We start from the raw sequence: 23,300 nt of genomic DNA, 5'->3' as shown, positions 1-23,300 counted from the left end.
TCGTCTATGTCCCACAAGCGTGTCATCAACGCGGTGCACTTTTTAATTTATAAAAGCCCCGGCACCGTTTCTCTTCTCCCATATCAGCCTATATTTTGTTTTGGTGATCAAGTACTGTAATCAAAGTATCAGCTAAGATTTTATTTCAACAAAGATATTTGTAAACCAAATACTGAACCTTTTTGTTCGCTTTGTAGTCTATCATCTTCTTTTTGCAAACTCCTTTTTCTTCTTCTTCTTCGTTTTTCCTTATTCGGGGTGTTTTTATTCATGACTACCGTTCTCCGATCGAACTTGCTTGGCATTGAATGTATAATCCATGTACCTGCCACCCTTAGCAAAACCCCAAAAAGAAATGGCACACCATTTTCACTACCATTTATTGTTCTAGAACCTTTTCATCCCTTGTCATGAAGCCTCCAGCAGCCAAAACAAAAACCAAGGATATTCATCGCTCCTCAACTCATGTTTCACTCACTGTTACACAAGAAAACTGTCTTTTCCAAGTTGATCAAACGACTCTCATTGAGGTAGTCAAAGAGAAAAGAATCGATACGTTGCAGAAACTTGATGGGGTTAATGGTGTGGCTTCTGCTCTCGGAACCAACACCGAGGTCGGTATTTCTGGCAGCACCGAGGACATCGCTCGCCGACATGAAGCGTTCGGTTCCAACACGTATAAGAAACCGCCAACAAAGAGCTTTTCCCATTTTGTCATTGAAGCTTTTAAAGACCTTACTATAATGATTCTTGTAGGATGTGCAGCACTTTCACTTGGCTTCGGAATCGAAGAACATGGACTCAAAGAAGGTTGGTATGACGGTGGAAGCATTTTCGTAGCTGTCTTTCTTGTCATTGCAGTTTCTGCTATAAGTAACTATAGGCAGAACAGACAGTTTGACAAGTTATCAAAAGTCAGCAACAATATTCAGATTGATGTTGTACGCGGAGGTCGGCGCCAACAAATCTCAATATTTGATATAGTTGTTGGAGACATTGTTTGCCTAAAGATTGGAGATCAAGTTCCTGCTGATGGATTGTTCTTAGAAGGACATTCCTTGCAAGTTGATGAATCGAGCATGACCGGGGAAAGTGACCATGTCGAGGTAAATCGCAGCCAAAATCCGTTCTTGTTTTCAGGGACCAAGGTGGCTGATGGGTACGCTTGGATGCTTGTCACTTCGGTTGGAATGAATACTATGTGGGGCCAAATGATGAGCCAAATCAGCTGTGGCACTAACGAACAGACGCCCTTACAAGCTCGTTTAAACAGGCTGACCTCATCAATTGGTAAGGTTGGCTTAGCAGTTGCGTTCCTGGTTCTTGTCGTTTTGTTGGTTCGTTACTTCACAGGCAATACAACAGATGAGAACGGAAACCGGGAGTTCAATGGAAGCAAGACAAAGGCTGATGATATAATAAATGCTGTTGTCGGAATCGTAGCTGCCGCTGTTACCATCGTCGTAGTTGCAATTCCAGAAGGGCTGCCACTAGCGGTCACACTGACCCTTGCTTATTCGATGAAGAGAATGATGGCAGATCAAGCAATGGTAAGAAAGCTCTCCGCCTGTGAGACAATGGGCTCTGCCACCACAATTTGCACTGACAAAACAGGCACTCTCACGCTCAACCAAATGAAGGTGACCAAATTTTGGCTTGGCCAAAAATCTATGGAAGAGGGTGCTTCTTCAATTTCTCCATTTGTTATTGACTTGATCCATCAGGGAGTTGCTTTAAACACTACTGGAAGTGTTTACAGAGCTTCCTCAGGATCAGAATTCGAGTTCTCAGGTAGTCCTACAGAAAAGGCAATCCTTTCTTGGGCTGTCTTGGAACTGAAGACGGATATGGAGAAAATGAAGCAGAGTTGTGCGATACTCCAAGTTGAAGCCTTCAATTCTCAGAAAAAAAGGAGTGGGGTTTTGATTGAGAAGAATGGGGATGATACTGTCCATGTTCACTGGAAAGGAGCCGCAGAGATGATTCTAGCAATGTGCTCAAGCTACTACGATGCTTCCGGAATCGTGAAAGATCTCAATAATAGCGAAAGGATGAAATTTGAGCAAATTATTCAAGGAATGGCAGCGAGCACCCTCAGGTGCATTGCTTTTGCCCATAAACAAGTTCCAGAAGAAGAGTATGGAAATCTAAAAGAGCAGAAAAAGGTTAAAGAAGACAGCTTGACCCTGTTAGGACTGGTGGGCATAAAGGATCCATGCAGACCTGGAGTGAAGAAAGCTGTGGAAGATTGCCAATATGCTGGAGTAAACATCAAAATGATTACTGGCGACAATGTTTTCACTGCAAGAGCTATAGCTACTGAATGTGGGAATTCTCAAGGCCTGGTGACGACATGTCCAGTGGCGTGGTGGTAGAAGGCGAGGAATTAGAAATTATACACCACGAGAGAGGATGGAGAAAGTTGACCAAAATCCGAGTGATGGCAAGATCCTCTCCTTTTGATAAGCTTCTCATGGTACAGTGCTTGAAACAGAAAGGGCATGTAGTTGCAGTCACTGGTGACGGCACAAATGATGCACCGGCACTCAAGGAAGCAGATATAGGACTGTCCATGGGAATTCAGGGAACTGAAGTGGCAAAAGAGAGCTCAGACATTGTCATCTTGGATGATAATTTCGCTTCTGTTGCCACAGTCTTGAGGTGGGGAAGATGCGTCTATACCAACATCCAGAAATTCATTCAATTCCAGCTCACGGTAAATGTTGCTGCACTTTGTATCAACTTTGTAGCAGCAGTTTCAGCAGGTGAAGTCCCTCTAACAGCGGTCCAGTTGCTGTGGGTGAACTTGATTATGGACACATTGGGTGCCTTGGCTCTTGCTACAGAGCGGCCTACAAAGGAGTTGATGGAGAAACCACCCGTTGGTCGAACAAAGCCACTCATCACAAATATCATGTGGAGGAACCTACTTGCACAAGCTTTATACCAGATATCAGTGCTTCTTACCTTACAATTCAGAGGTGAATCAATCTTTGGCGTAACAGAGAAGGTAAATGATACCTTGATCTTCAATATTTTTGTCCTTTGCCAAGTGTTCAACGAATTTAACGCAAGGAAGCTGGAAAAGAAGAACGTGTTTGAGGGCATACACAAGAATAAGTTGTTTATGGGGATCATCGGGATAACAATTCTTCTTCAAGTGGTGATGGTAGAATTTCTGAAGAAGTTTGCAGATACGGAGAGGTTGAATGGGGCCAGTTGGGGTGCCTGCATTGGAATGCGCCGTGTCTTGGCCAATTGGTTGGGTTGTTCAAGTACATTCCAGTTCCAGAGAAACCCTTTTTTAGCTATCTCAGATGGAGGCAGTAGGACATCATGAAATCAGAATTGCTGCTTATTAGTTTTTTTTTTTTGTTGTAATTTTTTGAGTAACATTATTAGAAATGATCAATAGTCCCTTAATTTTTTGTAAACTAATTTATATTTTTAGCATCTTGATCTGTACAAATTACAGAAAGAATTAACTTTACATCAATAAAAAAAAGGAAAAAAATTGGTTTTGTTTATGATGGGCTGATAGTACCCATTTAAGGTTTGAATAGCAGTTGTGCTCTCTGGCTTTGTTGAAAACATTGGACTCAATTAGGCTCTAGGTGCTAAGTTATTGGATAATTACCAGAATGAAAAACACTCAGACATCCAATTAGCCCAAAGAAAAAACATCTGAAACCGTGGTGTCTTTTATTAGTCCTATTGTTTTTAATTGAATTTCTGATAAAACCATCTTATCTACATCCATGAAAAAAGAATAACAAAAATTTAGCCTTAGCTTACAATTTTGCATGGTTCCCTTCCAACTTTCTTCCTTGAAGTGCTTTCATATTAAGCAATCGGAAAAAGTTTTTAATTAAAAAAATCAAACGGTAGAGTAACATTGACACTTTGATTTTTTATCATAATTAAACGTAGGTCTATTAATTTTAAAACTAATAGTCAGCTCAAAAAAAATATTTCGTTGAATATATAAATTTTGTTATTACTTAACTGGCAATGTTTGTTAATTTGATGATATATCAATATTTTTAAAATAATTTTACTTTTATATTTTAAATTTTCATTTTTAAATTATTCTCACTTTTTTTTGCAAAAAAAAAAACTCTTAACCCACCATGTCGCGACGGTGACGTCCCCTAGCAAGCTCATGGTGCTCTTAGGGAGAGCAGTAGATCTTGAGATCTAGGCTACATGGTTAGATCTCGTGCTTCCTCGTAAAGACTGGTCAGATCTAGCATTTTAATGTCAAATTCGATTGCAGGTGATTAATCGATGTAAAAGAGCACTTTTGACTGGCATGAGATAAAGGAAGAGTGAAAAAAAGAAGTATTTTAATATTTTACATTAAGACATTAACATTGTTACACATTTGGGACGAATTTGTTTTTGAAAACTAAATAGACTTACACGTTGAATATAGTTAAAATAAAATATAAAGTGTCTTTTATTTTTTAATAATATTGTTTTATTTTTCAACAACTTGATCCATTATAACTTCAATGTAAGATGATTAAAACTACAAATATATGACATATCAATCATAGGAGTTTTAAAAGGGTTCATCCGTTTAAAAAAAAAAGAAATTTAAGTTATAATGTCTTTCTATACTATCCAAAATGTTGACTCGAGTGTTGATTGAGAGTGTTGACTATTGACTGTTGACAGTGGTAAAGTTATTTTCCTTGTAAAGGTGCCATTGAAGTACATTCCACGTCCAAGTTGTACTTCTAATTTTTCTGTTTCCATTTGATCGACCCTTGTGAGGGCTTTAGACCCAGTTTCAAATTGGTTTACAAAGGCATTCTGTTTATTTTTTTTTAATTTTTTTAAAAATTTTGAATAAATATTTAATTTTTTACTATAATTAAGTTTTTATTTTTAATTTAAAATTAAATATATTTTTATAATTAATTTATTATTAATTAAAATATTATTTAAATTTATATTCACATGATATTATTATGACGTTGATATGAAGATAAAAAATATCACCATAATCATATTATTATATCAAATTAGTATATTAATTATATCAATTATAATTTTAATATATCATAATTCATCATACGATATAAAATAATAAATAATATTTTAATAATTAATTATTAATTATAAAATTTATTTATTTAAATAAAAATTAAAAATTTATCTGATTCAAAATAAAATACAAACTTAATTGAATATAATTAAAAATATAAAAATTTATTTAATTTTTTTTAATATATATCAATTTCAAATTACATATTTATTTACAACTGGGACACCTTTGACACCCTTTCATAATTGGTAAGTGTATTATTGGAAATAAATAGGCAATATAACTATATAAGTAACGTAGGCAGGAGACTAAAAATCTGTTCTACCGACCTCCACGTTGAAATGTCTTTTCCTTGTCGGTAAAGAATATCATCACGCGTCGCCGCATCTTCTCTAACGAGGCATGCCAATCGGTTTCAGTTTTAGTAGGAAAGGGATCGGGTAAGGCTAAGAGAGAGGTTTGAATAGGATGCCAACTCTCTTTTTTATTTTTGCTGCCTATCTACTCTTGACCAGCCAAGTGTAGAGTCGGTAAGGGAGAAGTAGAGAAAGGAAGGCATCAGTAAGAAAAAAAGCAAATCGGAGATGGTGAATGATTCAGCTGGAGATTTAGTGTGTGCCTCATAATGAAAATACTAGCACTAATTAATTTGAGTAAGTTGGAGCTTGTCTTCTCATTTTCATGTGGAATCTAATTCATGGCTTCCATCCGTTTTCCCTGTCTAATTCCTAGTGTTTCCTTTTGGCATTCAAACACGAATCAAATTCAAAGTTCATAAAGATACTTGCTTCTTTTTTAGCTTTCAAAAATCGATTATTAATTATACTATAAAAAAGAAAAGGAAAAAAAAGAAGGAAATCGAAATTTATATTTGCACTAAATTTCAGCTAGAATGAACTAATTTATTCCCTGGCCCTGGCATGATTCTTTCCACTCAAATTTGTTGATAAAAATATAAAGATCACATTAGTCAAAATCTGCATTCCTCGCCATGGAAAATGTTTTTATTTCCATCTGATCATAGCAATCTGTACATACTTCTAATTTCTGGGCTTGCATATTGGAAAGAAGTCTGAAAGGGGTTTTTCTTGTTTTATATATAAAAAAAAAAAAACAAGCCACTCATTTTCCCTCTATTAATTATTAGTAAGGAAGCCTGGGCTCTACTTCCTCATTTACAGCCCAAAGCCAGCTCATGTTTCACATTGTGCATTACTTAAACATTATTATATTTCCCCACATAGCAGCAAGAATTAAATAATTATGATTAAGTTGAAACTTCAGTAATACCCAAAAATAAACAAAATTGCATTTCTCTGGAGTCTTAGAGCCAAGACATAATAGCTTAATGAGCGATACGGAGAGCCTGACATCAGTATAGATATTTTCATATTAACTATATATATTTAATTTTCAATCCCTCACCGCGTTAAGGAACTGTTAGTTCATCATCTTCAACTGTAGGTGTAAAGGAGTACTGGTCAATACAAAGTGGCCCAACTTTGGTCCTGCTACTGGGCTCTAAAGAAATGTTGTGGCAAGTTGTTCTCTTCACTTCTCCTTCAAGTTCAGAAAAGATCCAGAGAAAAACAGCAGTGATCTATAACGAACATGCGTTCCACTTTTCAATGCTTATATAATATAAAGAACAAAATTAACCTTAATTAAAATTTTGCTGGTTCCCTTCCAGTTTTTCTCTTTGAAAGTATTTTCGTATTAAGCGATCGGACAATTGATAATAAAAAGTTTTTAATTGAAAAAAGAAATTAATAGAACACACTAACTTTTAATTGAATGATAGTTTTATTGTTTCTACAACTCGAATATATTTATACCTTCAATGTAGATTATTCAAATTACATTTGGTTTATGTTTTTTCCTTTCTCAAAATGAATAAAAAAGAATAAAAATAAATAATAAATAAGAAAAACCAAAGACGTATGACAGAATTCAAATACATCAATCAACCGAGTTTTAATAAGGTTTACCTGTAAAACCAAAAAAAAAATTGAAAGTATAATGTCTCTGTATTCTTTGTGCACAGTGTATATGAAAGAGCTTTTGACTAGTGAGAGTGTTGACTTTTGAGTGCTGAGGGTGGTGAAGTCATTTTCATTGTGAAGGTGCCCTTGTAGTACGTTCCACGCCTAAGTTGTTCTTCTTTTATGTTCTGTTTTCCATACTTGTCAACCTTTGTACGGACACCAGACCCAGACTGACTGGTATTGGAAAATGATCAAATGTTGAACAACCCCAAGCCAGTTTCCAAGTTGATTTACAAATTACATGTATATTTCACAAGAGAGGAGGACCTTTCGACTCGAACCATGAATTGTAGTTATTCTGGGAAGTTTAATATATTGAATGACCATTGACCAAGTCAATTCAATTAACGTCGATAAATAAGACAAAAAAAATCTCTTTTCCAAATGAAGTTGACCATGAAGATATCATCACGTTTCGCCGCGTCTACTCTATGGCATGCCAATGGCAAGTTCGATTGGTCATGTATAAGGCTAAGAGAGAAGGTCGACGAGGATATCATCGAAAGAATTCTCATTCTTTGGGGTAGAAATGAATTAAAACAGATTGGTTCACTTTTGGATGACAAAGTTACAGAAAGAAAGTCGTCTCTGATGGCTTCTTGTGGCCAAAACTCAAAACCCTTTTGCCAATTTGCAATCTACACTTGACTAGCCAAAGTGTTATAGTAAGGACGAAGTGGGGAGCAAAATGCGAAGGATAAGAAAATTTTACATCTGTTGGAGCTTGTTTCTCCCCATTTTCCTAACCCTTTGCTTCCTTCCGTTTTCCTATCTAACTCCAACTGTTCCCTTTTCGTTATTCAAACACGAATCAACTTCAAAAGTTTTTGCACTAAATTTTCAGCGCAATTGGTCTATGGTTATCTAATTTGTAAATGGAATTTCCCTGAATTAATATACCTCATAATTCAATATACAATTAATTTAGTAAAACCATTTCATTAGTTAGTGGTACAAATGCCGTGTGAACCTTGTCAAGAAAACGCTAATAATGAATAACAACTCCATGAGTAAGTCATTAAGTGCAAAATTTCTTCTAAGTAATTGAAAAATGATAATGAATTCGATTACTTAACCTTTGATGTTAGCAGTATACTCTTGCGTACGTTTTTCTTTAAAAAGATTACTTAGGATGTAATTGCTACTGCAGATCAGAGTGGAAATTAAAGGATTTAGAGTAGTATATATTAATTTGATCATTGTGCATTAGTTAAACATTATTACTATTCTTCACACACACACATATATATATATATATTTATTTTTTTCTGTTTTTAACCAGTGGTGAGGATAAACAAGGGAGGCAATTTCCTACTGATTTCTTGACAGTTTCGAGGAGGGGCACCAAAAGCGTGGGAAGTGGAGGCAGGGAATTTGCATTCCAACTTGGAAGAAAAGATTTTCTTTCACTCTCATTTAAGTTGAGGAATAAAAAACCAAAAAGGAGTCGTCTATGTCCACAAGCGTGTCATCAACGCGGTGCACTTTTTATTTATAAAGCCCCGGCACCGTTTCTCTTCTCCCATATCAGCCTATATTTTTGTTTTGGTGATCAAGTACTGTAACAAAGTATCAGCTAAGATTTTATTCAAACAAGAATATTTGTAAACCAAATACTGAACCTTTTTGTTCGCTTTGTAGTCTATCATCTTCTTTTTGCAAACTCCTTTTTCTTCTTCTTCTTTCGTTTTTCCTTATTCGGGTGTTTTTATTCATGACTACCGTTCTCCGATCGAACTTGCTTGGCATTGAATGTATAATCCATGTACCTGCCACCCTTAGCAAACCCAAAAAGAAATGGCACACCATCTTCGCTACATCTATTGTTCTAGAACCTTTTCATCCCTTGTCATAGTCTCCGGCAGCCAACGAAAACCAAGGTTATTCTTCACCCCCCATCTCATGTCTCACTCGCTGTTATACAAGAAAACAGTCTATTCCAAGTTGATCAAACAACTCTCATTGAGGTAGTCAAAGAGAAAAAATTCGATACGTTGCAGAAACTTGATGGGGTTAATGGTGTGGCTTCTGCTCTCGGAACCAACACCGAGGTCGGTATTTCTGGCAGCACCGAGGACATCGCTCGCCGACATGAAGCGTTCGGTTCCAACACGTAAAAGAAACCGCCAACAAAGAGCTTTTCCCATTTTGTCATTGAAGCTTTTAAAGACCTTACTATAATGATTTCTTGTAGGATGTGCAGCACTTTCACTTGGCTTCGGAATCGAAGAACATGGACTCAAAGAAGGTTGGTATGACGGTGGAAGCATTTTCGTAGCTGTCTTTCTTGTCATTGCAGTTTCTGCTATAAGTAACTATAGGCAGAACAGACAGTTTGACAAGTTATCAAAAGTCAGCAACAATATTCAGATTGATGTTGTACGCGGAGGTCGGCGCCAACAAATCTCAATATTTGATATAGTTGTTGGAGACATTGTTTGCCTAAAGATTGGAGATCAAGTTCCTGCTGATGGATTGTTCTTAGAAGGACATTCCTTGCAAGTTGATGATCGAGCATGACCGGGGAAAGTGACCATGTCGAGGTAAATCGCAGCCAAAATCCGTTCTGTTTTCAGGAACCAAGGTGGCTGATGGGTACGCTCGGATGCTTGTCACTTCGGTTGGAATGAATACTATGTGGGGCCAAATGATGAGCCAAATCAGCCGCGACACTAACGAACAGACGCCCTTACAAGCTCGTTTAAACAGACTGACCTCATCAATTGGTAAGGTTGGCTTAGCAGTTGCGTTCCTGGTTCTTGTCGTTTTGTGTTCGTTACTTCACAGGCAATACAACAGATGAGAACGGAAACCGGGAGTTCAATGGAAGCAAGACAAAGGCTGATGATATAATAAATGCTGTGTCGGAATCGTAGCTGCCGCTGTTACCATCGCGTCGTGGTAGCAATTCCAGAAGGGCTGCCACTAGCTGTCACACTGACCCTTGCTTATTCGATGAAGAGAATGATGGCAGATCAAGCAATGGTTAGAAAGCTCTCTGCCTGTGAGACAATGGGCTCTGCCACCACAATTTGCACTGACAAAACAGGCACTCTCACGCTCAACCAAATGAAGGTGACAAAATTTTGGCTCGGCCAAGAATCTATGGAAGAGGGTTCAGCTTCAATTTCTCCATTATTGTTGAATTGATCCATCAGGGAGTTGCTTTAAACACTACTGGAAGTGTTTACAGAGCTTCCTCAGGATCAGAATTCGAGTTCTCAGGTAGTCCTACAGAAAAGGCATTCCTTTCTTGGGCTGCTGGAACTGAAGACGGATATGGGAAAATGAAGCAGAGTTGTGCGATACTCCAAGTTGAAGCTTTCAATTCTCAGAAAAAAAGGAGTGGGTTTTGATTGGGAAGAATGGGATGACACTGTCCATGTTCACTGGAAAGGAGCCGCAGAGATGATTCTAGCAATGTGCTCCAGCTACTATGATGCTTCTGAGATCGTGAAAGATCTCAATGATAGCGAAAGGAGAAATTTGAGCAAATTATTCAAGGAATGGCAGCGAGCACCCTCAGGTGCATTGCTTTTGCCCAAAAACAAGTTCCAGAAGAAGAGTATGGAAATCTAAAAGAGCAGAAAAAGGTTAAAGAAGACAGCTTGACCCTGTTAGGACTGGTGGGCATAAAGGACCCATGCAGACCTGGAGTGAAGAAAGCTGTGGAAGATTGCCAATATGCTGGAGTAAACATCAAATGATTACTGGCGACAATGTTTTCACTGCAAGAGCTATAGCTACTGAATGTGGAATTCTCAGGCCTGGTGACGACATGTCCAGTGGCGTGGTGGTAGAAGGCGAGGAATTCAGAAATTATACACCACGAGAGAGGATGAGAAAAGTTGACAAAATCCGAGTGATGGCAAGATCCTCTCCTTTTGATAAGCTTCTCATGGTACAGTGCTTGAAACAGAAGGGCATGTAGTTGCAGTCACTGGTGACGGCACAAATGATGCACCGGCACTCAAGGAAGCAGATATAGACTGTCCATGGGAATTCAGGGAACTGAAGTGGCAAAGAGAGCTCAGACATTGTCATCTTGATGATAATTTCGCTTCTGTTGCCACAGTCTTGAGGTGGGGAAGATGCGTCTATACCAACATCCAGAAATTCATTCAATTCCAGCTCACGGTAAATGTTGCTGCACTTTGTATCAACTTTGTAGCAGCAGTTTCAGCAGGTGAAGTCCCTCTAACAGCGGTCCAGTTATTGTGGGTGAACTTGATTATGGACACATTGGGTGCTCTGGCTCTTGCGACAGAGCGGCCTACAAAGGAGTTGATGGAGAAACCACCCGCTGGTCGAACAGAGCCACTCATCACAAATATCATGTGGAGGAACCTACTGGCACAAGCTTTATTCCAGATAGCGGTGCTTCTTACCTTACAATTCAGAGGTGAATCAATCTTTGGCGAAACAGAGAAGGTAAATGATACCTTGATCTTCAATATTTTGTCCTTTGCCAAGTGTTCAACGAATTTAACGCAAGGAAGCTGGAAAGGAGAACGTTTTGAGGGCATACACAAGAATAAGTTGTTTATGGGGATCATCGGGATAACAATTCTTCTTCAAAGTGTGAGGTAGAATTTCTGAAGAAGTTTGCAGATACGGAGAGGTTGAACTGGGGCCAATGGGGTGCCTGCATTGGAATTGCGGTTGTGTCTTGGCCCATTGGTTGGGTTGTCAAGTCCATACCAGTTCCAGAGAAACCCTTTTTTAGCTATCTCAAATGGAGGAAGTAGGACATCATTAAGTCAGAATTGCTGCTTATTGTTATTTTTAGCATCCTCATCGATGCAGCTGACAGGGAGAATTCTTTTTACGTCATAAAGAAATAATACCATTCTTTCAATTGAGGACTGTTTCAAATTTGGTTTTGCTGGTTAAGGACAACTTAATTGTGACAACCTGGTGCGATTTCATGGTCCTTGTGTTGCCATTAAATCCCATGCTTGCCGGACTCGGCAGCCTTTGTTTCGCATACTCTGTTTCTGCTTTTAGCTGACATACGGCCAATGGAAAGTGATGATAACGGAGTAAAGAGAAGCTTGTCTCTAGATGGAAAAATGTAAGCTGAAATTTCAGCTGGCGGATTGCGTGCACGAACATAAAATAAATTGACAGATTCAAGGAAAGTTAACAGGTGAGGTGTAGGATCAAATGTAGTACATGGAAACTCGACTCCATTGCCAAATCTGGTTAATCAAACAAGCCAGAATCAACGCTCGAATCAGAGAAAATATAGAAAAAGCAAAGAATGTCGTTTATGCATTCATTCCGTATTTTAGTGGTTTTTGCAGCAAGACTGATTGCGTGGTTTCTGCCTTTGGTCCTTTTTGGATTAATAAATGACAATCATCAATTTCACCCATAAAATGAAAATGAACGGAAAATTTACAACTATCCAAAGTATGGTTAAACTCCCAAGTGATCTGATCACTCCCGGTGTTCACTTTGTTAAGATTTTCTTGATGCATTTGGCCTATGGTTTCCAGAGAGTATAAGAATCCTTGAAACATTTCCTACAATCCATGTTCTTCATAAGAACACAACCACACGATATAGTACAATGTGCCCCTCATGCTCAGAGGCACCAATGCTAGATGCCATACTGGGCATCTAATCACAGGGAGGCAAGTTTCCATGTCTCCGTACCAGTGCCTCCCACGGATTTATTAAGAGATCTGGACAGAGAAACTTTACAGGAATTGGATCCTACAATGGAGACAAATACTGTTATGGTTTCTCCCAATCAGATGGCGATACATTATGATACAGCAAATTCATCTAAGCAGGAACAGCTTCAGCAATTCTGCCATTGTCTGATGGTGTCAAGCTGTCGTAGTATTCAACCAGGACTTTCCAGCCACCAGGGCACATAAATCCATCAGGAGGGTTCTCTTTATTCTTTGCAAGTGTCCTCATCTGTGAATGGCAGGCAAGCATCGTTCAGATACAGTTGTGTGAAAACAGAAAATATTTGCTCTCTCTCACATATTTACATTATATTCCCAACCATTTCTGGTGATTCTTTAACTAGCGGACCATTAAAAAGTAGCCAACAATATTTACAGGGACAAGTACCTTAGTGCCTGATATGAAGAGAAAGTCCTGTGCCCTCGAGGGATCAAAGAAAGCCATTTTACCCTGGGTTTTATCGTATGCAGCAACCTATAAAACCCATAAGTATTAAACAGGGATTTCATATTTTATGCCACAAGTATAGTCACCATACCAGAAAACAACAACGCAATCAAAAGCCCATTAATTATACCTTGAAAGGAAGGATGTTCAGCCGCTCAAGTCCAGGAGCCATGCTCAATACCTTCTTGCCATGATCAGCATCATACAAATCTCTCTTCTCAACAGGGTGGCCCATGCCAGCTGGGTCTCGACCAACAATGTAAAAGTTGGCCCCAGCATTAATCCGAGCCTTAGCATGCCACTGCACTTCAGTTGGACCAGCATAGTGCATAGGAGATGGGAATATAGAGACCACAGTTGTTTCAGGATCAAGAACACCATCCTCAAGCACCTGATAAAACATATTCATCATTAATTAAACTGTCACATAATGGGCCTGCAGACAGGCATTTGCATGTGACCTTGTATAGCATAGATATGACCATTTTCTTATGAGAAACTGTTTTCATGGGACTCTGCTATGTAGAACCTAGGTTTCTATCAGTTTTTCTATACCAAAGAGAGGGTCAGAGAACAGATGAACGGATTACAAAAGACAATTAAGAATTTATAAGATCTAATGGTGGACTTAGGTGAATGGGTATCCTGCTATTGTCTGCGAGATATACATGGCTAAAACGGAAAGAGGAACAAGTTTGATATAGAAACTGCAAAAACATTAAAATCTAGATTGCCAGGCTTTCAGGCCCCCTCCAGATGGCATACCTAACAAAGCAATCCCATATGGAGTCACATGATAATGGATTGAAATGTTTGTTTCAAATACCTTTTCATGTTGTTTCATTCGCCAGCTAAGAGGAACATCATCTGCCTTTGTGTAGCCTCCTAACGGATGTAGCAAAAGTATGGGATTCTTGAAGCCCATCTCAAGAAGCCGACGACGAGTATCAGTCATTAGCAAAGCATGCCCATTATGAACGGGATTTCTGAGCTGGAATGCAAACACGGCATCAGCATTGCGCCTTTCAAACTCTTCACGCAGTTCGGCAGGTGACAGCCGAAAACGATCAAGACCGTCATGGTACTTGATTGGCTCTATAACCTCCAAGTCACCTCCAATCAGCCAATTTCCAGCATTTGTTATAGTTTCTTCAACATATGGTAGTCCAGGGGCAGTAGTTCCCCAAGTCCTGGCTATCCTTTCTTCCTTGGGGTGCTTGTAAATCTCAATGCTGAAACAATCCAGTAATAAAGCAAAGAATAAGACAATATAGCCATTGCATTGAACGAAAAGACACCTATAATCCATGAACTACAAAAAATATCCAAGATGAAAACTGGAATCTCATGCAACTTGTTTAGGCCCAAGAAAGTTTATTTTATATGAACTTTGTTTCTATGCTTCAATGTAAATATGGTCTCCCAAGAATTGATACAACTATTATTGTCTGTAGCAAAACAATAAGTTTTTTCATTATAATAGGAAAACTCGCATGCTGAAATCCCAAGCCAATAATAAGATGACCCACATTTTTGAACAAGTTTTAATTATACAATTTTTTAAAGTTCAAATAATTTCCCATCAAGTTGTAAAATTCCTTCAGATGTACTAAGGATGCAGGAAAATGCTGCCTCCACCAAGGATCATATGAGGTTTACAGGATGGCAGAGGGCACCGCACCCTCCTCTTCTCCCAATTACCATCCCCCCTTCCCCAATTTCAATAAACATCAGCAAGAAGCAGGAGTACTTTCTTCTCTAGAAAACTGGTGTTAAACAAAAGAGTATCAAAGTGATCTATCATTTGTCCACATATCAGATTTGAAACCTTCAAATGGTTGAATATTCTTATTGGAGATTTAGACAGGGGGCAAAAAAAAAAAAAAAACACAGAAAACCAAAAGCAACAGCACAGTAATAGAGCAGGAACTTAACATGACCTTAAATGAACAAATCAATTTCAATCAACATTTACAGCTACTTCCACATTTCTACTCCAACCTTATTCCTTCCCTTATTCTTTTATTCAAAACTCACTAACATATGCTTCTCTTCAGAGAAAATTTGAAGAAATAGACAAAAAAAAAATGTGGAGGCCACTGTAAAAGCATTAATAATGGTGTACTAACAAACAGAAGTAAGGCTCATTATGTTGATTTCATATTCAATGAACCTTACCTACCATAATAGCTAACATTAAAACAATTAACCTTACTTTTGTAATGCACAAGAACTGGACTCCAACCTAAGATAGCACATTGTGTATGGATTGTTTTAACCTTAGTTGCTATGGTCGTTAAGGATCACTGAAGTATGAAATTGACGTAATTCAGCCTTAATTCTCTTTGCTGGTACACCATTTTTAATTTTTTTTACAGTGGCCTCCACGTTTTTTTAAAATATATTCAACAAAACAAATTTCATTCTGTTTACCAACATTCTCATGAGGATTAACCAAAGTTAAAAAAGAAGCGACAGATACCAGGCATTCTTTTCTAATGTTTTATAAATTATCTAATCACATGGGGTTGCATCATTTCAGTTTCTTTCTTTCCTTTTTCCCCCTTCCTCACCTCTAGTCGATGCTAACCTTCATTTTTCTCAAAAAGCAACACAATTTAACAAAACCTTTGCAGCATAAAATTGACATGCAATAACTTTAAGCTTCAACATTAAAGAATCAACCTTGTTTTATCAAACTGCTAAAGAATTACACATAGAATTTCAGAAATCTTCACCGGAACAAGTCAAATTAAATTGATAAAGAAATCAGAAACCGTTTTCCTTAAGAAAGTTCAAGCATCCTAATAGAAAAAAGAAGAACAATCACATCAATGAAACAACAATTCAGAACCCAAAATTTTAAAGCTCAAATTATTAAATTATGTATAAATAAAATAACAAAAAAGAGGTTCCTCTAAACAGAAAACTAATATAAATTAGAGTGTGAAACTAAATGAAAATATGGAAGGAAAAAAAAAAGCAGAGTTACTATATCACGATCACTATGGTACGAGTTTATCAACTTACTCGGTGAGAATAGCGAGCGGGTTATCATCCGAGTCAACGAGAGCGACTCTGTTGGACTCACCGATCCTCTCCTTCTGAGAATCATCGATAGCCAAGACAATCGGCACCGACATATTGACGAAGGAACCATCGTCAAGTCGGAGCGAGTTAAAATGAAGAGTTTGGAGGAACTCGGATTCTCTCATGAACCCGGTAAGCGGGCTAGCCCAGCCTTCACTCAACACGTGCACCCATTGCACGTCGATCGTAGTGAGCTTCACCCTTGGCAGCAAGGTCGTTTCCCTCTTCTTAAAGTCCCGCTCTGGCTCCGCCACGCGGAGGTCCACGAGTCTCCCGCCGTCGGGCTTGATCAACCCGGCTTGGAGTGAGAAGCGTTTCGGGAGGGTAGTCCGGGGCTTGAAAGAGAGGGAAACGGGGAGTTTGAAGGAAGAGATAGAATGGGCATTAAAGGACTTGTTGAACGACTTGGAAGGAAGTGAAGTTGGGGTGAGAAGGGAGGAAGCCATTATTGAAGAGAGAACCAAAATGTTTGGTTTTGGTTCTTCTTCTTCTTCTCCTTCCTCCTTTGTTGGTTTTGGTTTTTGGGAGACTGATTGGTGAGTTAAATAATAATAATGGGAAAACGGTGCGGTAGTGGGGTAGAAGGGTAATTCGGGAATTAGAAAAAAACTGTTTGGATGAGAAAGTGAGAAAGACGAGGGAAAATGATTATGTTTATGCTTATGTTTATCACGAGTGGGCGAAACTTGCAAGTGAGGAGGAATCCATGTTGGATTTATAAGTTGAGTTTGAGTTGTGTTGGGAGGATGAACCTGGACATTGCTTGATTTCTTGTTGTTTTTATAAAATAAATATTTATTCTTTTGTACTTTTTTAGGTCAAATTTGGCCAGCCATTTGGGCAGTTTTCAGTGTAATTTTCCACCATTAGAAACTTGTCATGCTTTAATTAGATTCATTTATTTTTCCATTTATCAGTTGGCCAAAGTTTTTGTTTTGGTTATTTAACAGTAAAATTCAAATATTTTTTAACTTAAAAACATCATTTAATTAGAACGTATTTATTATTAATTATTTTTAATATTTTATTATAGTAATAATATCAATATATGCTATCAACGCATGAAAATGAATATCATGTCGTGTGAGTAACGAATTATTGATATCAATTTTTTAAAAATGAAAAAAATAAAACATGAATATTTAACTAAAAAATTATATATATATCTCTTATTCCAAAAATCAAATTAAAATTGTATCGATTATATTAATTAATTTGTTAAAATAGTATCAATCGTAATGCCCAAAGCTTTATTCCAACTTGTATTCCATTTAATTTAAGGCATAGGGGGGAGAAAAATTTTCCTTTTTACTAATATATAAAAATTATAATTACAAAATAAAAAAAATAAGCTTTGTAATTTTTTCTGAATTTTTGAAGTGGGTGCAGTGCAGGGTGCAGGCTTTTCATTGCATTTTCCTGGAATCTTCATTATTTTGAATTCAAAGATGCAGCACTGACACTTTATACGATGCGGAAAGTGAAAAGTTGATCTTATTGCGCACGTGTCAACTGAAGCTTTCCCCATCTTGAACCTTGCCCCATTTTAGGCACACATTCATTGGAGTTGTTTCCTGCGATTTTTCTTCTTAATTATTATGATTCCCCATTTTCTATACTTCCCATTGTATTTGCAGTACCAATATTATGGATTTGTGAGATGATCATGTGTTCAGCATATATGTCATGGACACGTGGCATCGACCCAATTTGCAACTAGGAGGAGGCATCGGTGCTTTCAGATCGTCCGATTTGATCCCGCGATTAGCAGTAATTAAACTTAATTAAACCTTCCAATATGCTCTTTTAAAAAAAATTAATTTAGGGGCGTAAGGGACATGATATCCTCCGCGTAGCATCCCATTTGATAAAATAGAAAATTAGGATGAAACAAAATATTCTGACATGAGCATATATACATTATTACGCAACCGGTCAAGCGATTACAGATTAATTAATTAAAGCAAGAGTTGAATAATCTTAGTGAAAATAATATTTTAAAAGAGAAAGAAGAAATCAAATTTTACCTTTCAATTATAAAATCTGTACAATTATTATTGAGTTAAATATTTAAATTTTATAATAATAAAATATAAACTTTTCATGATAATTTACAAAACTACAACTAAAATCATAATTCTATTGTAATTCGAGTCTATCCATGGTGGGTGTGAACCATTGCATTTTTCATGACATTACTAACAAATTTTTTATAATGGCTTTGGTATGCATAGCATGAATACAAAAGCTTGTAATATTATATTACATAGTACTATAGATATTAATGGGAAAGATTTTCTATTGCTTACTTTAAACAAAATAAAATTATATTCATTGAAACAAGAGGGGTATTTTTAAATCAGGAAATTGAAATTAAATGTCACCTAATTTTGTTTGATTAACACCTGTTAGACTGGTGTGTTAGGTTAGGCCCACATGATGAGCTTTTCCGCCTCAATAATTTATCCCTTTTGGATTAACCATGAAACCATATGGGTAATGATAGGATCGAGTGATATGTAAAGCTTCTAATTTGCAGTGAAAAGACTTGAATTTCTATAGTTTTGAGTCGCTGTTAGAGAGGAGGTGGGGTTGATGTAAATGCGTCGCATTGCTACTTTTGCATGTCATTAATTACTTTTGACATAAAGACTGCCAAAGGCTTGTATATGGGCGCCTCTAAATTCCTTCTCATAAATATATGGAGCTAATTTTCCTAAGATAGTGAGATGATGGTGTGAGTGATTACATAATTTAATCAGTTCGATTTGTCATATTTAAAGATTAAATAAATTAAATATTTTTAAAAAATTAATCAAAATTGATTAAATATAAAAATAATTCAAATCAACCAAATATTGAATTAGTTCGAATAATTGAATTTTAAATTAAAAAATTAAAATTTTATCTTTTTTGTAAATTACCATATTAAAATTTATAACTTTCTTCAATAATTATAAAATATGAAATAAAAATTAGAATGAAAATATATTTTTTATTTAAATTTAAAACCAAAATATATAATATATATTAATATATATATAATATTAATTTGATCTTTGATGGGTTCGATCTAAAAATTTGACAATTGAGAATCGATCAAATAAATCAATTAAATTAATTTTTTTAAACCAATAGATTGAATGCACCAATTGAATAAAATTGTTTTATTCAAATCATATTGATTTAATTGAATCATTAGTTCAATCCTAGTTTACTCATCCCTAATTAATGGAGATGCCCTGTTCGATATGCATCTCTTAAAAAACAGTGTGTAATGATATAATTTTGCAGAAAGATCTCAGCTATGGTCGTGGCTCATAGGGAAACGCACGAATTTAGAAGTGCATTCGCCCACGTTGGAAATGTGGGTGGCAGTAGGTAAACAATTCTCTCTTTTGTCCACATTTTTCTGTCTTCTTTTCTTTTTGCTGTTAAGGGTGAATTGAGTGGTCATCGATCAGTCATGAGGACACCAAGGACCTATTATATTATGATGTGTCCTTCGATTTGGGTTTGCTATACTTTTAATGTTGATCCAACCGAAACAACTTCTTTCAATTCTCTTCTGATCAGAATCATGCATTTATACAGAGGTGGCAATTGAGCGGAATGATTTATTCCAGGTTTAAGTTATTCACTATTTTTAAAGTTCAGTTGAAATTAGGTGGTCATAAGAGATTAGCAGGGAGGGATGATGATATAATTGCCATGCAGATTTACTACCGCTTGTTTAATTTGCAGATCCAATTGTCACCAAATTGTATCTTTCATCGTAAACAGTTTTCTTGCAAAAAGATGTTATCAGCTTACTGATTTGGAGGAACGATGATGTGTGAGAAATAAAAGATAAAAATTAAGATTAAATATGTATTAATTAATAATTTAAAAATAAACATGTGACATTTTGTAACAAAAAAAAAGAGACATAGAATGAGGCAGGGATTGGAGGCAAAAGATTTGGATTCATTAAATAAAGATCGTAGAAATCTGCCACTCTGTAAACTAGGCAACTATTGAACAAGAAAAAAAAGAATGTAAACTAGGCAACCAAACATGCTTAATTGTCTGCCATTATGTTGCATAAATCAGAACCAAAAACTGAGGCACCAAACAAGACATATATTTCAACTAGAGAAGTTAAGTGTTCAAAATCAATATCAATTCTAACAGAATGCAATCGTGGGGCAGCGTGGTTCTGAGAGGGCTCATGGAATCGTCAAACTGTGCTCTGGTTGCAAGGGAAAAACTCAGAGACTTAAGCCAAGTGCAGCCGTTTTTCATTGAACTGCACAAGAAACTATCATCGACTTGCTCTTGGAAGCGATATTGGGCATACATGTCTCCTTTCAAAATTAAGGATTGAACCCAAAGCCATTGTATAAGCAAAAGGTGCCGGAAGGGACTCCAGCCATCTTCTTCGGGAAAAGTTGATATTTCCTCTTTGTATTTTTGTGGAGATTCCGGAGAGATATTGGATGCAATAATTGGTTTTAAAGGGAGGAAAATTCCATTAATTGATAGTGAATAAGAATGTAAAAAATAGAAAAATCGCCTTGCTCTTCTCTTGGTGCGAGAAGCTACATGACCAAGAAAATATTTAACAAAAAATTAAGAGCCATATATAGTTACACTTTTTGCTTTTTTTGAAAGGCAGAAACAGGCACAAAACGAAATTTCATTGAACAAGCACCATCATCGTTTTATAATACAAAACATTCAATGTCTTACGAACGCTCACCAACTAACTTTACGGCCGGAACTAAGACCCGCTTGTTTTATTCAGTTGCAGTGTGACAGCAAAACAAGCTTATCACAAGGGCTTTGAGTTAGCTTCAATTGCAAGGTGTCGAGAAGGCTGTCACAGCTCTTCTTGAAAGCCTCCACTCCCTCATCTTCGAGCTGTGAGCCCACATAGTCCCATTCAATCCTCAACTCTTTGTTGGTATACGTCTTTTAATCAATTAAATTGATTAAGAAATATATATTATCATTTAATACATATTTAATTATATAATTATATGTAATAAAAAAAATTTTATATTAATATAATAATAAAAAGTTATTAAATACTAATTAAATAAAACGCATGTAACATAAAAATTTTATAAAAAAATTATAAAATTATTATAATTACGAAATCATTATACATCAAAATCATATTGTTTGTATTTTACCCTCTCTTTCTTCCTCAAAGGAAAAAAGGCACCTCCAAAATTCAGCTGGTTTCTTTGCGTATGATTCACTCTCCTTCATCATGTCTTCATATTTAAGGAACAATATCTCGTCAGGATGTTCCAAGCTCGCGTTCCGGTACCCCAAGACATGTTCCCTATTGGTCCGTAGAAAGAGATTCCTTTGCAATACAATTCAACGGCCTCTTCCACTGATACGAGGTCTCCCTCCTTGAGCTCTTTGATATTATTTCGTGCAGCCTTTCGCACGAAGTGCGATAGAGAAACAAAGTTGTCCTTCGGATCTCTGCAAATATAAACAATTTTACAGCCTGAATCAATTACAGACTAAGGCAAGCTTGTTTAATGTACATGGGTAGCCAAGAGCGGGAAACCTGGGCCTTGAGAAGCTGCTTACTCTCCATGGTCCACGAAAGGAATGCACTGGTGCGCAATTTTGGTTTGGAGAGGGCTGATAGAATTGTTGAATTGGGTTCTGGTTGCAATAGAGAAACTCAAGGCCTTGAGCCAAGCAATGCCGGTTTTCACTGAGCTGCAGAGGGGAATATCGGTAGATTGAGCCTGGAAGTGATCTTGAATATACATGACTCCTTCTAAGAAGACAGGGAAGAACAAAAATCCTTGGTATCAGTAAACAGGCTGGAAGGGTGTCGAGCTATTTTCTTTAGGAAGAGTGGCAATAAGCTTTTGGTATTTTTTCTCGGGATTCTGCAGGGATACTGGAGGTAAGATTTCTTCGAAAAGGGGAGGAGAATTCCAAGTTGCAAGGGAGAAATATGCATGCACAGCACTTGGATGGGAATAGAGTATACCCATGCTTTGTTTATAAATAATTGGAGCTTTTGTCTTTTGGGTTCAATTATTGGAGAATTACTTCGAATTATTGTGTCCCTTCTCTCACTAAGTGTCTTTGTTAATCACATATCTATTTTTCTCAGGGAAAGAAAAAATTTTTATTGCCCGATCAATTTTGAAAATGAAACACCAAATACATCTTTTAACAAATATTTCTTCTTACAATATCCTTCTAACCATTCCCGGACTATTAGAATAAACCAAAAAATTATCCCTAATAGAAAAACTCTCATTAGCACTAATATGTGTTACTATATTTCCTTCCTGAAACACACGATAGATTTGACACATTTTTATTTTTTAATTACTAATTAATACATGTTTGTTTTAATCTGTAACTCTTATTGTTAGAGAATGGTAATCTTCTATCTTCTTTGCTTGATGCAAGATAAGATTTTCCTTCGTTGAAGAAACCCAGCAAAAACCAAAAGAAGGGATCAGATTTTGTTGTGCGACTAAGAAGGAAAACAAAGAAAGGGCAAAACCCAAATTCTACTCTCAGGATAATAAAAAAACGTCAGATTTTGCTGTGAGACCGATAAAAAGGGAGGAAAAACAAAAAAAAAAGGCAAAACCCTAATACTACAAAAACCCAAATTTTGCTCTCAAGCTTAGCGATCCTTTCCCTTCCTACTTTCTCTTCTATTCTCCTGCTTATAAATCGAAAATAAATAAATTCCTTCTTCTCTCTTATCCTAACTCTCCATGCCTATTTCTTCCAAACAATTTTATTATTAATTCATGAATCTGAAATTGGGTGGTCACAAGGGCAGATGATGAGCATAAGCCATTTTCTGTAGGAAGAGTTGATAGTATATCTTTGTATGTGTTTAAGGATTCCGGAGAGATATTAAACACAAAATTTATTTTAAGAGAGAGGAAGGATGATTCCATTTGATATATATATATATA

General features: G+C 36.6%; 2 protein-coding genes and 2 pseudogenes across 2 annotated transcripts; 2 read left to right on the top strand and 2 right to left on the bottom strand.

Annotated features, from left to right (window-relative positions):
* Positions 1-76: 76 nt before the first annotated feature.
* LOC110421982 (putative calcium-transporting ATPase 13, plasma membrane-type) lies at positions 77-3,330 on the top strand. Its single transcript, XM_021435723.2, is given in 7 exon segments — positions 77-342; positions 345-2,330; positions 2,333-2,384; positions 2,387-2,427; positions 2,429-3,240; positions 3,242-3,272; positions 3,274-3,330. Coding segments are annotated over 7 exon segments (3,051 nt in total). The 5' UTR covers positions 77-270.
* Positions 3,331-8,812: 5,482 nt separating this feature from the next.
* On the top strand, positions 8,813-11,960 carry LOC110421114 (putative calcium-transporting ATPase 13, plasma membrane-type pseudogene; annotated as a pseudogene).
* A 554-nt stretch (positions 11,961-12,514) lies between these two features.
* Positions 12,515-17,026, bottom strand: APS1 (ATP sulfurylase 1). The gene is made up of 5 exons (XM_021434595.1): positions 16,279-17,026; positions 14,075-14,480; positions 13,379-13,639; positions 13,189-13,275; positions 12,515-13,029 (listed from the first exon to the last, which is right to left on the bottom strand). The coding sequence occupies exons 1-5, from the start codon at positions 16,782-16,784 to the stop codon at positions 12,892-12,894; spliced, it is 1,398 nt and encodes a 465-aa protein (XP_021290270.1). The 5' UTR covers positions 16,785-17,026; the 3' UTR covers positions 12,515-12,891.
* Positions 17,027-21,173: 4,147 nt separating this feature from the next.
* On the bottom strand, positions 21,174-22,303 carry LOC110422121 (cytosolic sulfotransferase 17 pseudogene; annotated as a pseudogene).
* Positions 22,304-23,300: the final 997 nt, after the last annotated feature.

Source organism: Theobroma umbraticum, unplaced genomic scaffold (assembly GCF_002168275.2).
Source record: "Theobroma umbraticum cultivar Fairchild unplaced genomic scaffold, ASM216827v3 scaffold_130.0, whole genome shotgun sequence".
Classification (NCBI taxonomy): domain Eukaryota; kingdom Viridiplantae; phylum Streptophyta; class Magnoliopsida; order Malvales; family Malvaceae; genus Theobroma; species Theobroma umbraticum.
Note: the sequence above shows the minus strand (reverse complement) of the source record. Positions and strands in the feature narration are given on the sequence as shown.

Excerpts from the sequence above, each read along its gene's own strand:
- APS1 (XM_021434595.1), bottom strand. The coding sequence starts at position 16,784 with ATGGCTTCCTCCCTTCTCACCCCAACTTCACTTCCTTCCAAGTCGTTC. Across the intron at positions 13,640-14,074 it reads GAATGAAACAACATGAAAAG|GTGCTTGAGGATGGTGTTCT; the intron begins GTATTTGAAACA and ends ATGTTTTATCAG. Across the intron at positions 13,276-13,378 it reads TGAACATCCTTCCTTTCAAG|GTTGCTGCATACGATAAAAC; the intron begins GTATAATTAATG and ends TGGGTTTTATAG.